This window comes from Heliconius melpomene, chromosome 6 (assembly GCF_056956725.1).
Source record: "Heliconius melpomene rosina isolate 202511_hmr_F chromosome 6, ASM5695672v1, whole genome shotgun sequence".
NCBI lineage: Eukaryota > Metazoa > Arthropoda > Insecta > Lepidoptera > Nymphalidae > Heliconius > Heliconius melpomene.
In genome coordinates, this window is record NC_140394.1 from 11,779,919 (window position 1) to 11,796,562 (window position 16,644).

A 16,644-nucleotide genomic window follows, 5' to 3' on the forward strand; every position below is an offset into this window, starting at 1 on the left:
TAAATGTATGGATGGGAATCATCAATAATAATCCTGTTTGGTTTTTTGTGTCTGAGAATTTATAAACAAAAACATACATTAAAATTTGTTAGAAAATGTGCCACTTGAAACAATTAGAGGCATGACTTATTAGTATGATGGGTGTCCAGCACATTATTTATGGAGTGTTGAAGATATGCTAAATGAAAAATTTTCTCAGGGATACATTGGTTGAAGCCCAGATTTCATTCCATGTGATTTTTACATATGGGGTGACATAAAAGATGTAATCTACTGAATTAGACTCCAAAATGTTACGAAATTAAGGCAAAAGATTATAGCAACTGCTGATCAAATGAAAGAAACAATCACTAGACAGGTCACAGTAACTGAAATATGTTGGAGGCTTCCAGCCTGCATAAGAGACAGACGGCGGCAATTTGACCAGTATTTGTAATTATTATTTGAATTTATAAAATACACTGTAGTATAATGGCTTCATTTTTATTGATTATCACTTTCTCTCTTTAATTCCAAATAACCTCCCCTGTAACCCTCTTGAAGGAATTGTCCAATTACCAGTCACACTGTATAAATGTAGAAAATGTAGTGTAATGATATCTGGTTTGTTGGTTGATTATTGGTTCTAAATATCTATATATATGTTGTATCTAGATTTCATTCAAGAATACTTAAAGGATCAAATATCATTGGATAAAAAATATTAAAAATGTTAAATTACTTAAAGGTACACATAAGATAAGCCTTACTAACATTTAAAGGTTATACCTAATTAGCAAGTATTTTGATCAATATGGTCGGTTATACATCTTTTTTCAACATATCTTTTTTATTAGCTTCATGCTGTATCCTGCACATAACAGCGTAGAGAGAACTTGGGAACCTCGTATAAGACAACCTGTTCCCATTAAGATACTTCTGTTGGGAAAGTATCCTCTGAATTTTGGAAGCATTGCGTGCAGAGTCTAACGCCGCGCGTTACCGGTGCGAGAAATGCAAATATTAATTTGCCTTAGAAGTTTGTGTATATGAAGCTCCAATCGTTCTAATCATTTAAAAAGATTATACGTTTGTTTTAAGATTGAGGATAAAACAAAGAGGTTACCTTTAAAATATATCCTTCGACACACATAACTTCAAGTATGGTCATTTTTAATAAATATAAAAATACAATTTTGTAATATTGCGTATATGCTAATTATACGTTATAACCTTTCTATTGAAGTAGGCATGCCCAATGATTATCGATGTTAGCAGATAAAATATCGATGTTTTAACATCGATGGTGCAATAATGAAAACATCATAACAGCGATGTTGCATTAAATAAAACATCGTAAGATCGATGTCAGTAAGGTATAGCGCGCACTAGTGATTTTTGTCACCGTGACTGTTGCGTCACTGTCACCGTGTACATTACACTTAATGAAGGTGCGCGCATTTGGATACGTGACAATTGGGTGACTTTTTGTCCGCGGAGGACGGCAACACGCCGGTGACGCAACTGTCACCGCGTCCATAGATTTGTATGCCCGTGCGCGCATTAGCAACTAAATGTCACTTCGTTCCCCCTCCCCCTTGCGGTTTCCATACTAGTCGTCTTCCGCATAAACATGAAACAACAGCATGTTGCATTGCAGCACCGAATTTATATTTCAAGAATGGCGTCAAGTTCATCACCAAGGCAAAACGTGTGTTTTCATGAAAATAAAATAGACAATGACAATACTGATTGACGAAATTGAGTTGAGGCCATTGCTCTATGACAAATGAAAAGTTGAAAGCCAATATTTTCTACGTTTGCTTTTTTTTCTATTTCTTAATATAAGTGCACAGACAACCATCTCTTCGAGATCCATTTTATCAAATGTAAAAAGTTTCGTCACTGTCATCGCAAGTGCGCGCAGTCGCGAAAAGTATGGTGACATGTCAGTGACAAAAAATTTATTGCCACCGTGACAAAAGTCACCAGTGCGCGCTAAGGCTAAGAACACATTATCGAAATTTGGTCGCGTACACGTCATAATACGAGTGTTCACGTGTTTAATTTAATTTAAAAAGAAATATCGTACGCAAAAAAAACATTACTACTTTTAGTCTTATAGTTATAAATGTTAGCCAACATCGATGTTGTTCTTTTAAATTTTATCGAACATCGATGTTACAGTTTCGATATTGACATCAACAAGATGTTTTTCTAACATCGGGCGTCCCTATATTGAAGCTGTAAATAAATATGACCACAGAACACAATTACTCAATGTGACAGTAACCAAGTCATTAGTGATGTCAGATGTAATGATCTCAAAATAGTTCGAATATTGAATCGAATTTAAATATTCGGGTCAGTCAAAACTAAAAACAAAGATCAGTATTTTTATTTGTGGAGACTTAATCTTTGAGTTGTTTTTTTTGTTTTATTATTTGCTATTTTTTACTTTACTGTTTGTTTCTCTTGAAAATCAAATATCTTTGCATTGTTATATATTTTTGTTATATTGCATGCTGTATTCGCTTTAAAAGATGGTGAATTTAGTCTTAAGTTTTATATTGTATTTCTTTTCTTTGTCACTGTGTAATGTAACTTCACTAGTGGATCTATAATATAATAGAATAAATAAATAATTCGCTTAATTTTTAAACTGTTTCTGTTTTATCCACTGTCGTACTCTTAAGGTTTGTGGGGACTCTTTGTATATGGTTTAATGCTAATGAAATAAATTGATTAAATGTTTTTTTAAATTCGATTAAGTTTTTGTAAATTCCGTAAATGTTTTGTTTTCTTTATATAAAGATTATAATAAGTATCGAAAATAGGTAGTTTCAAAGTTGCCTCCACTTGATTTTTGATGTTTTTATTGTTGTAAATACAATTATTTACAATTTCTAATATTTATTTTAATATACAGGGTATGACTTTTATATTATTTGATTATATTATTTAATGATGTGTTGGAATATTGTACTCTGTGTACAGTTACAGGAATTGGAAGATATACAGTTTGCTTTGATATTATTTCTAAATGAAGGTGTTATATAATATGTAAAAAGGGCACACAAAGCTTTCAGTGCACCCACATTTTTATGAGCATTTTTATTCTTTCTTCGCCAATACGTCAATACAGCCAACGACATTTTTATTAAAATACAAATTATATATAAATAAATAAATTTATGTATTTTTTTCCTTTCTATGGATAAGTTTACCATGTGTATATAAAGCAGATTGCTGTTTGAAAGTATCCCCACACTCTGAGCACATGAAGGTTCGTTCATCCGAATGCGTTAACTTATGACCACTTAGAGTTCTTTGAGTCTGTAATTGAGGAAAATATGTATTATCAAAAAAATCGAATAATATTATAAAGCTGAAGAATTTACAATCCATACTCCGCTTTCAGTTCGAACTCGAAATATTGAGTGGTGAACGGCTTAATATAACGCCGCGTTTTTATGTATTAAACAGAATCAGGAAATTAAAATTTATTCCCCCTAATCAGAATCGAATCCAAAACACGACTGTCTCATATTCATCTATACTTCTATGCTAATATGTTACAAAGTGTCCCTGTAAACGCTACTGGTTGAAGGTTCGATCGACTCGAGAAAACTCTTGAAATATTTATTTTTTATATTTTCATTTCTTCGTTCGTGTCGGCGTTGAGTTCCGCCACTCAACATGCAATGCCTCCAGGATTCGGCGGAAAGTGGCAAATGGAGTGTCTTAACACTAGGTTCCCTCTGCGTACCTTGCTATGTGCGGGATACAGCTTGAAGCTGATTTATTTTTATTTATTATATAAATGTATAAGGCCAGTTTACGTGGCGCAGGGGTACAAGCGTGTAACTGTAAACGAGACAGGTTATAGATTTGGTGCCCAATTGAGGAAATGAAAAATTAAATATTTTATTTCTTGCATCTTGCTCCGGTAACAAAGCATAGCGCGGCTTTGATTTTTGGCGCTTGCAGAACCTCCAGAATTCGGGGGTAAGTGGTGAAACAGAGTGTCTAACACTAGGTTCCCAGCTTCGCTCCGCCAAGCCTCCTATATGCAGAATGCAGCGTAAAACTATAAAAAATATATTTACTCACAAAAAAGCCTTTCCCGCACACATCACAATTATGATTTCTTGTTCTTTTTAGGCCGTGATGTTTTTGGTTGTGATTTTTTAAGCGCCAATCAGACATGAATATCTGTGAAACATATAAAATATAAATATAAGTACAATGCGTTTAACAAGTCCTCGCCACTCTAAAGTTTTTTTTTTTACTTTTACTTTCTCTACTTATTTTTTTAAATATTTTCAATGGACAGAAATGACTCCTCTACAGATTTATTATATGTACAGATTTAAAGAATAACCATGGCAGCGTTACCTAGCACGCTATATGCGGGATACAACGTGAAGTTAAAAAGAAACTTACTTTATTACAAGTATCGCATTTAAAGTCAGATTTTTTTAAATGATAAAAATTATAATGTGTCTTCCAGTACATCTTCGATGTGAAATTTTTGTTGCATTCTTTGCAATGATATCTGAAATTTAAACAAAAAATGAGAACCTATTGTTAAAATGAGTGACGGAACTCAACGCCGCGCTATTCTCACCAAAGCGAGGAAATTACCATTGCTTATAATCATTTCCCCGAATTTGAATTCATAATCATAAATATAATAATTTTGTTTTATTTTATTTTTTTCAATTTATTTATTTTTCATACACTAGAAGCTTTCAATATTATATTTAATAAACATATTTAAGAAAAATCTCCCGAAAGATCACTGGTTCAATAACAGTGTATGTAAAATATAAAATATATACGAGTCGTATATATATATGTCGAAGGAAGATATTAGAACAGTGAACCAATTAGATGATTTGACCAATAGTGTGTAGTCAGAGCCTTCATTTCAGAGGAAATAATCGAAAAGACACTAATTGTTGATTATTGTTGAATTACGATTGGCTGACATATGTTTAAAAGATTGCAATTTGACTTTTATTTGCTAGCGATGTCTCGGACCACCTGCACCTTCGCAGCATCGCGCCGTGGCACACGCGGCCCCCTGACGTACGACGCCTGTCGAGGGACCTCCTCCCTCCCCCTGAATCCGATCCCGAGTCCGACTCCTGAGCTGCCACCTCGGTCGCTGGTCGCTTAAGCTGGGCCTCCCTCGGGTCTACCGAGGGTCTCACCTGGCTGAGCTTGACCGCCCAGGTGGCATCTAGCCGTCCCACAGGCAAACGCCACCCCAATGACGCATCCATATTAATGGGTGGAGGTAGCAGCCGCGAAAATAGGGCCAATGCCCTGCCTTCGCTTCCCGGCTCACGGGCCGGAAGAAAGAACTCAACTCTTTATTTGACCAGTAAAGTAATTTGACCAATAACGTGGAGGCTTATGCTTTGAGTAGAGTCGTGAGGGTGAAGTTTGATTTTAAAAATAAGGAGGAAGTTGACGATCGTAGAATGATTTAGTCTTCTGATATGTTGGAAAAAGAAAGGACTAGGGTCAAGAATCTGCTTTGTTATTTCTGCTTGCATTTACCCACAATGGAGTCCACTGATCCAATAAGAGTCATTTGCGAACAATCTCCTACATATATATATATATATATATATTTGTTGTTTATCACATGTTATTCATAACATTTTTTACCACAAATGTATAGTTTACAATTTTTTTCACTGAACTAGTACTACTATATTTTCAGATAAATTTCAACTCGATATCGATATATGAAAGGTATGTAACTTTAAAAATGTCTCGTAAAAAAACAAATACTCACGATCTCTCAGTATGATTTTTACTATTTTTGAAATGTCTTCTATAAATGTATATATTTTTGTATTGTACATTACATGTAGCACAGTAAGTCAAGTTCTTCGCCATGCTCGTATTATGAGTCGTTATATGTGATTCAAATCTGGATTGGGTTTTGAATGTTTTCGAACAAATTTCACAGGAAAATTTCCTTTCAGAATGTATGCGACTGAAAATAAATAAAACATCAATTATTTAACAAATATTTATTTTAGCATCACGCTGTATTCCGCACGTAGCAGAGTATGCGGTACGAGAGGGAACTCAATGTTGAGACATGTCCTTCCGCACAGCCGTAACCGCTGATGGTAGAAACGGGAAACTTGGACAGATGTTTCTTTTGAAATAGTGGTTGAAAGATTGTACCTATAGAAAAATCTTTAAATCGGCACCGATTAAACTTTAAATTCACTCTTAAAAATATTTCATTGTACACGTTTATTAGAATTCATTCATTTCATGGTTTATTAGAATTCACCCCCTAAACCGAAAATAATTTCATAAATATATTTAATAAAAAGTCATATAGTCCGCTAGAAAAAAATATATATTTCATTCTCCCTAGTGAAAATCGGGTCCACAATAATCGAGTTAACTTGGTTTTTATGGTGAGTTCGAAAATTACTCATTGAGATTATATAAAAAATATTTCATTCTTTCATTCTGTGTCAAAAACCCACTATCAATCATCTCTATAGTAAAGAGTGCCTTTACTTACATTTTATGTGTTCTAAGTGTCTGTTTTCCTTTAAATTTTTGCCCACACTCTTCACAATGCAACATATGTTTAATTTTCATATGTTCTTTTAATTTTTCTGGTGTACTAAAAAATAAAAAAAAAAATATTATTGCCCAAGCGTTTCATGGGTGGTTTAATTCCTATTTGGGGAAAGTATTTTTTATTATCTTTATTTACTCGTTCAGGAAAATCGAGTCTGGTAATTAGACAAAGCACGGCATTAAGTTCCACCATTCAACATGCAATGCCTCTCGAATTCGGCAAAAAGTGGTTAATGGAGTGTATTAACACTAAGTTCCCTCTGTGCTCTGTCTGCTATGCAGGAAAGAGGGATGAGTTACGTTTTTATTATTATTAGTTATTTTTCAACAAGAATTGAACCCACATACTCTAAAGATCAACTAACCTTACAACATCATCACATTGATCACAATGTATCAACCCATGGCTATCCTCTTTATGTTTATTATTACAATGTATAAACGACGCCATTGAAGATAAACTTTCATAATCACACCAATTACATTTGTATATTGTATAGTGTCCCAATTTGTGTAGCAACATCTCTTTTAATGACTGAAATCTTGTTAGACATACTGGACACTTGTTTCTGCCTAGAGACTGGAGAAAAAATTAATATAAATTAGATAATTTTTCTTAACATAGCGGTAGTGGTATTTCAGTCCGATGCTGGATTGAATTGGATTGGATGGATCCCACACATGGCAAAGCAATGAGAGGGAACCTGGGAATCTACTGTCAATACACTCCATTCCCATTAGGGCAATTCTGTTTCTCACTTACTGTCGAAACCTTGAGGCAATGCGTGTTGAGTAACAGAACTCAACGCCGCACTTTGCCTTCTTATATCTATATAAAAAAAATAATTAACTCACTTCATGATGTTTTTTATCATTGTGCAAATCAAAATTCTCCTTACAATTAAAACCTAACACACAAGAATCACATTTAAAAGGTGTCTTCTTAAAATTCGGTTGATTTCTTTTCATATCTCTATTTTTTATCATTTCATCTTCTGTAAGAGTTATTATTTTTATTTTATCATGTATAAAATCATTTTTTTCTATTATACTATCTTTTATATCATTATTTTCAATTGCGTCATTAATAGATATTGTACCATCATCAATTATCTCATTTTTCACTATTATTGTTTTTATGAAGGGTCTTATGTTTTTCATTTTTAAATCATTTATTTCATCATTATTCTCAATTGCTTCATTAATGGATATTATGTCATCTGTCATGTTTTCATTTCTTTCTGTAATTCTATCTTTCATATGGCGGCTTTCATTTTTTATATCGAAATCATTAATGTTATTCTCAATTGTTTCATTAAAAATATATTCTTTTTTGATTGTTTCTAAATCTGTTATATTTTCCTTATAATTAAAATTTGTATTAACATTTATTGTTTGTTTTAAAGAACTTAAAGTGGTTTTCTGAAAGAAGATTAAATTGAAATTTTCATTTTACAGTATATTATATTATGGATGTGCCAGATTGTAATGATGGTTATGACTTCAATTCCCACTCCACTTCAAGTGGAAAAAGGAGAATAGAGTAATTTAACTCTGCTTCAGAGAGTGTGAAGCAATTTAATTAAAATTTAAATAATATTTTTAAAATAATTATTTAATATAAAAAAAAATATATAACTAATATTATTTTTATCACTGATATAGTGGGAAGATTTTCAACAGTACATGTCATGGTTGTGATTTCAATTCTCACTCAGGGATATGTTTCATTCTAGGAACAGAGCAGGGCTTTTGCGGACTTTATGTATAAGTAACATGTGATAAAATATTTCATATTTACATTTCATCTCTCCAGTAACAAGGCAATGTGCATTTAGTTCTACTACTCAATTGGGTGTATAATGAAAATGGAGTATTTTAACAATAGGTCCCTTCTGCCTATCATGCTATATAAAACAGAAGAGAGAAGTTAAAAAAATATTGATATTGAACAATGAATATTTACCTCTAAATGATATGTATTGAGTAGTTCTTGAGCTTTTAGCGCTTGTTTTCTAAATTTCAAGAATTTCATTATAATTGCTTTACACTCCCAACATATTTTGACTTTTTGATAATCCTGAAAAGATTAATTCAATAATTGACTATTGAAAGGAACTTTGTTATTTTTGTTAATATATATATATATATATATATCTTAATATATAATATGTTAATATATGTATCTTGAATTTTGACAATAGAGAAAGTTTCTATATGTGGCTGAAAATTTTGAAAGTTTATTATGCACATGTTATGGATTTATATATGTATCTACTACTAAAAGATTTTTTGGCCTAGTAAATATACTTTTTTTTATTATCATTGAAATTATGCACTTGATAAATGAGCTTGTCCTATATTGCTCTTATCTTACAATTTACTTTATATAAATAATTATTCTAGTCTAGTCTAGTCTTATAATGTAATAGTCTTATATAAATAATTATTTAAAACAATGTACTTACATTATAAATTGTTATATTAAAAAAAAATTGTAAATCTTTGATTTTATCCATTGAAAACAGTAAACGATCACAGCTCAAGCATGTTTGACATATGTTAAAATATTTTTCTTTCATTTTATATTAAATAACAATAAAATGTTGCAAAAAGCCTACTATTGCCTTCACCTATAACAAAACATAAAAAAAATACAAAATATAAACAGAGAGTATTAAGTAGTAATACATAATATTTTATAGAGATGTTAGCTTATAATTTTATTTTGTAATAATTAAGAATATATTTTTATAAAACTTAAGCACAAACGTTATGGGGAAATTTATGTGGAGCTTTATGGGGAAGGATATCATATAAGGAATGGATCATGTGGTAGCCGTTGTTAAGGCTTTATCAACACTGAGAATGGTCTAATAATAATGTATAATTCTCCGTTCAGTAAGTTTTCGAGAATAAATCTAAGGTCGCCTTGGAATAGAAGGTTGGATAGGAGCATAAATATTTACCTTTAAGAGAATTATTTTTCCCAAAGTTAACTCCAAGACTGGTCTAGATGAGTAAGGCTAAGGAAATGCTGTAAGGTGCCACACTGGATAGCTGATGAAGTGCAGGAGTCAGTGGATTTATTCCCATTAATTCCAGAAGTCTACAATTTAAATAAATACATTTACCCAAGGGAATCGATTGTTGAATTTAAATGACATTTACTATTTAGTATACAATTTACATGGTACGCGGCAAAGGAATTATTTTTATCTGCCTAATAAATTAAATAATTCAATTATAATTATTATAAGATTGATGTATTTAATAATAATATGAATTTTGACAATAATATGACAAATTAGAATATTATTTCATATTTGTTAAACAAAAAAAAATCGATTTAGGTATCGATATATCGAATCTTATTACTTTAGGGGTCACCCCGTGTGGTAGGCTCAAAAAATCGTTTCTTTTTTTTATAAATTGATTTCTTAATATGTCTAGAATATGGTAGTAAACTGATTTTTGAAAATTCGAAGTCGTTTTAAAGATACAGCAGTTGGAAGCAGCAGTGTGTGGAGCGCTGAGTTTTTAGTCGTTAGTGAGTAATTGAGTATGGTCGGTTTTATGTCTGGCAACTTTTTATTCAAATATACGTTCATACAAGTTTTTAAAGGCTTAAAAAAGCAATTTCTATAATTATTAAATATTTTACCTAAGTTATTTTAGTCTTGGTTCAACTTCGAAGAATGAAGGAACTAAAAATTATTTCTTTTCAAAATGAGTGGTCGGAAAGGACGTACGAGTAGAAATGTTCATTCTACCACCCAAAATGAAACGGAATTTAATTTATTTCAGCTCCGGTGAAAAACTTCAAAATAGCATGAACATAGAGGTTCCTGTCGTTTCGAATTTTGCGTATTGCATTTTGGAGTTTGTTTCCGGTTATGGGATGCCCTATTGGCCGCGAAGTCCATACTTATGTTGAGAAACGTGATGAAAAGCGAATCACAGGTTCAGAGCGGCGCGTAGGTGATGCCGTTAAGCATGCCAGGATTGACTCAAGAGCTGAACAATCTGCTTTGATGAAAGAGTTTCAGGAAGAAGAGGAAGGAATACTCTATGGACAAGGCATCGCCGATTGAGAGTAAGTTAAATATTTTCAAAGCTAAGCGGACTTGAAACTTTAAACGCGTTTTTCTCAAAACGATGTTTTTCAAAATTTCCTTCATTGTATCTTAAAAACGGCTTGACGGAATGACTTGAAGTTTAAAGGGTTGCATTCAGCACATGTAAATGCATGGAATGAACTATCGACGATCAAAAACTCCCAGAATTTAATTTTTTTAATTAAAATTAATTCAATTTAATCTAAATCACAATTTTTTTTTCAAACATCTACTAAAAATCATATGATTATAGCTCATTCTCTGCATTAAGGCTCACAGATTAAATTATCGTTAACTTTTTTGTTTCCGATAAGCCAATCATCCGGAATCGTGGAGGAAGTGCGCCCATTTTTTCGAGGCGGATTTTTCAGAACGCTGTAATATCATATTTCTAATTACAAATTTATATTGATACTGTTAAAACATCTTATTAAATAATAATAAACTTAATAAAGCTCTATCTATTTACTGGTTGGTAAAAAACTGCCTAAAAAACAGGACGTCACATGGGATGACCCCCTAATATCCTATACGCTAAAGATATAGTTGGAAAAACAATCAATAAAGAGAAACTATAATTTTTTTTTGGTGAATTTATTTAAATTATCTTTTCTATGGCCCTATAGTCAAACAATTTGATGACAATTAAATTTCATACGAGGTATTTATTATATCATTAATTATAGACCTTTTGGCGAATGTCAAGAAATTAGGCATACCTATTTAAGGTATTATTTTAAAGCCACAGAGGAAACCTGAAGTTAAGAGTTAACCTGGTGCTCCATTCTCCATTTTCCACTGAATTCTGGAGACATTGAGATTTCCCTAAACAATAAAGCGAAGAAGCTGGAAATATGAAATATTTAATTTCCTCGTGTTCCACTATCTATCGAACCCACAGCCTGTCGCGTTTACTGTCACAATTTGTGCCCCTGCGCCCATGACTGTCCTGAAAAGGTATTTAATGTACAGAATAAAAATTATTGTTTTATTATACCTAATATTTATTATATGTCGAGAATGTCCAAGAATCCTTATAAAAAGTGTGTGAGTTGTGTAAAGACGGAGTAATCTCTATTTTTTACCGTACAGGCATAGTTGCATTGATGAGTAGTTATCTACGTCGCTTTCTGGTCTAAAATTCGGAAACTTCAAATTTTGCTTCTACCCCCTTTGCTTATCAACATCGGCTTTCTTGTCGATCGCTGCAATTATAAAAAAATACTCTTTTTAAAAAGTTTCAGATTACGGTAAGATCTATTTAAAGAAAACAGTGTTTTTTCATCACACTGTAATCAATATGTCGAATGACGCTATCTCATATTTCAAAACTAAAGTAATTTTAAAGTCAAATTATTTAATTTCTTATAATCTTCCATCTTAGATATCTAATTAGCATGACAAGAAGGTCATTGTTTAAAAGAATCATTTTCCATTATTCGTTAATTTTAGATTAGAGTAGCCATAGCCTATACTTATAGGCGAATGTCCAACATTTTTCTTGTAAAAAAAAACCCTTTACGAATAAAAAAATACAGACAGGTAGAATCGGAAACTAGAGAAAGCCATATTTGCTTTCTCTATTTTTCGATTGATATAGTATAGGCTTGTTTCTATAGTGTGTATAATAATATTATGCATTGCATTGCCAAATCCAACGCGCTGTCTTTCTTAACGGAGAAAGAAAGCAATAATACGAAGAAAGTAAGAAATAATTTAAGCAATTATTCTCACAATCGTCCGTTTACAGTCTCACATTGTTCAACTGCGACATTATGTAATATGCTATTTATAAATAATGACGTAAATGCCAAGCCTCCTCTGTCAACACACCTCCGCATTGAGTAAATAAAGCGCTGCATCGCTTTTTACCGTACAACCTCCTTCGTGTCTTCTCCACACAATGTGATATGTGCTCGATCAACTGGCACGCTCGGATACCATACAAAGATCTATTTTAAAATTAAATTTAAATTTATGACTGTTTATCTGTGCCTTTGCACAAGATAATCTCAAAAACGGCGTTATCCATTTAAATGCAAGTGTCCACATGAATAACATGATTTTGGTAAACTTCTCTTTTTAGATTCACGCCGTATCCTGCACAGGCTGCATACATAGCAGAGTAGGCAGAAAGAAGCTGGGAACCAAACTTGCCATAAAATAAATGGTTTTTTGAAGTTCTCAAGAGTTATATTGGAACGAAGTTCCTTACGGCAGGCTTGGAAGGGATAGGGATTTCGCTGCGTTTTTACCGAACTGAAAAAAATGTGATAGTAAAACCGTAAGAAAAATGCGTGGAATTAAACCGTTAAATGAGACGTGCCCAGGCGCGACAGTCGCATACACAGACGAGTAGTGTATAATACCTTTCTCTTTCTCCCTGTTTCTTTTTTTAGTTGATAATTTGAATTACGATGTTTTTTTTTATTTTAAATAATTTATTATTTCCTAAAATACTGAATTTTCTAAATACTTTCTTGTACTTAAATAAAAACTAATCAGCTAAATTTAAGAGAAAAATCAAGAAAACTTACATAAAATTGAGCACGACTTTTTTTGCAATTTGTGTCGATTCTACATTAGCCGAAGGACTCGTCGTTCGTCGAACTTCGTTCCTACCTGGTGTCCCACGACACCACATTTTGTTTTTTTTATTTCATTTACTTTCGTTACAGATGAAGGAGGCACAGCTGATATTAATTAAAATCAGGTCGTCGATTCAATTCAATTCGGTGAATATGTAATTTGATTATACAGGTGTTTTAACGCGTTGTAATAATAATTAGGAATTTACTAAATAAGTACACCAACAAATACATATTTTCCTTTAGGCAGAGGGAACCTAGTGTTACACTCCGTTCCTTATACACCGCATTTTTTAAGACATTGCGTCCTGAGCGGCGGAACTCAATGGCGGGCTATGCTATGGACTTGATGAAAACGAAGAAATTAAAATATATTTTTTTTGTCGAGTGGAAATCGAATCTACGACTGTCTCGCTTATAGTCAGGCTTTTCGACGTATTAGTATATTAAATATAAAATTTATTTTACTGTTTCCCGCATATAACAGGCACAGGGAAAGTGATCTTAAGACACGATGGCCTCGAATAAAAAAAATACACTAGCAACCCGCTCGCGGCTTCTCCCACTTGAACAATCCTATTTATTTATTTATCTAAATTACTTTCGTGCTTATATCATTTAAAAATACAGTCAAAACATTAAATTTAAATTGTGGGGCTTTGAGCCGATTGAATAAAGCAGCTGTTATTAAATAACAAAATAATTTATATTGATATAACTTCTTTATTTATGAACCGATTGAAATAAAACAAGCACTAAATATTAGAGTACCAGAATACAATACACAGATGATGAGTCTATGAGATTGGAGTGCACAAACGTACAAACTGATAAAAAAAATAAAAAATATTTCATATTACATTTATACATTTATAAATAGATTTTCTTATATATCTTCTATGTACAGACAGCGACTAAATACAATTGTTTTATGTGTATAGTTAAAATAATCATAATAAATTGGAACGATAATTAAATATTCAATGTCATTGTGTTATTAAATACCATTTAATTAAACAATATTAATATTAAAATTTTACCCTATTTTAGATGTTAATTTAAACATTAATTTCATTTATTGCTAGGTATTTTTTTTTTATTTTTCATCTATTTACGTTCACACTGTACGCCACACATAGGACGCTAGTGTTAAGACACTCCGTGCTCATTGAAATACGGCTGTTTCCCTCTCCCCACCGGATTGTAGAGGCATTGTGTGTTGTACAGTTTGCTTAGTTACCAGAGAGAGAAAGTGAAAATGTTTAATATTTCATTCCCCCAAGTGGAAATCGAACCCACGTCTGTCGCGTTTACAGTCAGACGTTTGTCGTTCCTTGACCAATTGGATCGGAGTGTCTAAACACTAGGTTCTCAGGTTCTGTCTGCCTGCCCAGCTATGTGCGGGATACAGCATGAAGCTAAAAATCATTTAAGATTTTTCAGAAACGGTACCTTTTAAAGGTTTAAGCGCTTAAAGCTTGTTGATATTTCTTCTTATCTGAAGTTAAAATCGACTTTATTATATAGAAAATAAAGTATAAAATACTATAAAAGGGTTAGGAATGTGAACACAAAAAAGATTCAACCGGTTGCAGTGACGTCAGAATCATGTCGTGATATACAATATAAGTAACAGAAACCTCGCGTTTCTCCTGGCTGTATTCTAGTATGATCTTTGGCTTGCAGAAAATAGCTAAATACTTTTTTAATTATAAATAAAGTATAACTAAAGTAAATAAAATAGGAAAATAGGAAATAAAATATTGAATATTTTCATTTCTTCGCTCTGTTAAGGCAAAGCGCGGTGTTAAGTTCCGCCACTCATCACCTAATACCTCCAGAATTCGGCGCAAAATGGGGAGTTATTAGGTTATTAGTATTTAAGAGTGTATACTGAACACTAGGCTTCCTCTGTCTATGTACGGGACAAAATAAAAATATATTTTTTTATTTAATCGTAATTAATTTATTATTGTTTAGCAAATATTACTATTAATATTATTAACTATTAAACTTACTATATTTTATATAAAAAACTGCTTCACGTATCCCGCGCACAGCAGCATAAGCAGAGGGAACCTAGTGTTAAGATACTCCGTTTCTCATTATACGCGAACTCTGGAGGCATTGCTTGTTGAGTGAATATTTTATTATTATATTTCGTATAATAAATAAAATGATAGGTATAAGTCTATACGTTTTTTATTTTTTACTGTTTTAATATTCAATGGACTCATATGTAAACAATGTGTATAACATATGTGGAGTGAGTGTACTTTGGATTTCGCTCTGTTATAATAATACATACTAAATTAATTGAAATTGTTTCTTGAAAGAAAACATAAAAAAGAAAGAAAAAAATATTTTAATTTTAATAGCCATCCTTAATTCCAAAGGCATGTAATCTATAAAGCCTTATAAGGAGCCCACACAAACTTACATTTAAACTTCATCATCATCATCATCATCAGCCTGTCCTCGTCCACTGCTGGACATAGGCCTCTCCAAAAACTAAACTTAACTATAACAAATAAGTTTCACGCTGTATCACGCATTTAACAGAGTAGTTAGAGGCAACCTAGTGTAAAAACACTCCGATCCCCACACACCGCATCATTTCAAGACATTGCATGTAGAAAGCCAGAGCTACTAGTGCGGTAGAGATAATTTAAATATTTCATTCCCCCGAGTGGGACTCGAATCCACAACCATTATGTTTACAGTCACTCTGTTCCATCTATATTAAATTTAAATTTCCGTTACATTTTAAGATTTAAAACTATCTCACAGCGTCCAGGAAACCAGTTTTATTACACAAGTGTATGTAACTTTACTATACTACAACTACAATACGGCTGGTGAGTAATGGGCTCTGTAGGCTCATAGGCTCCCAATTTAATGTTAGGAAGCAAATATGAAATAAAATTAAAATAGACAGTAAATAAACAAAAATAAATAAACAGTCTCAACAGACATTCGTCAATCGTCCATTTTCTTAATTATAATTTAGTTTTCCAAATTTCAATAGACACAATAGAGTTAGATCCCTGATACGTAACAGTAAAACATTTTAATAATCTCTAAGAGGCCTCTCTGTGTTGGATCACCCAGGCAAACCTTTTAAATGACCAGGTTCCTTCCGCTTCAAGATCCTGGAGGAAAGACAAACATAATAACAGTAATAACGGAAAAAATTACCACACCACCTTTTTAATTATATTATTCCACAGTGTACAATGCACGAAAATACAGAAATCCTAACTTCAGGCCGGCCACGACTCGTCGACCGTACTGCACGTCCGTGTTCAAGTCGAGTCATTTGAAATTCGAAT

At 32.4% G+C, this 16,644-nt stretch overlaps 1 protein-coding gene across 3 annotated transcripts; it reads right to left on the bottom strand.

Moving 5' to 3' along the window:
• Positions 1 to 3,151: 3,151 nt before the first annotated feature.
• Positions 3,152 to 9,950, bottom strand: LOC146538520 (uncharacterized). Of its 3 annotated transcripts, none has more exons than XM_085186228.1 (11): positions 9,797 to 9,950; positions 9,576 to 9,715; positions 9,075 to 9,239; positions 8,573 to 8,686; positions 7,462 to 8,028; positions 6,972 to 7,186; positions 6,545 to 6,649; positions 5,792 to 5,995; positions 4,426 to 4,537; positions 4,093 to 4,194; positions 3,152 to 3,315 (listed from the first exon to the last, which is right to left on the bottom strand). In XM_085186228.1, exons 3-11 carry the CDS (start codon positions 9,186 to 9,188, stop codon positions 3,172 to 3,174), a joined length of 1,677 nt encoding a protein of 558 aa, XP_085042354.1. In that variant the 5' UTR covers positions 9,189 to 9,239; positions 9,576 to 9,715; positions 9,797 to 9,950; the 3' UTR covers positions 3,152 to 3,171. The 3 variants fall into 3 exon arrangements, with proteins under 3 accessions (XP_085042354.1, XP_085042355.1, XP_085042356.1); XM_085186229.1 differs by having other exon boundaries at positions 9,790 to 9,945; XM_085186230.1 differs by lacking the exon at positions 7,462 to 8,028.
• Positions 9,951 to 16,644: the final 6,694 nt, after the last annotated feature.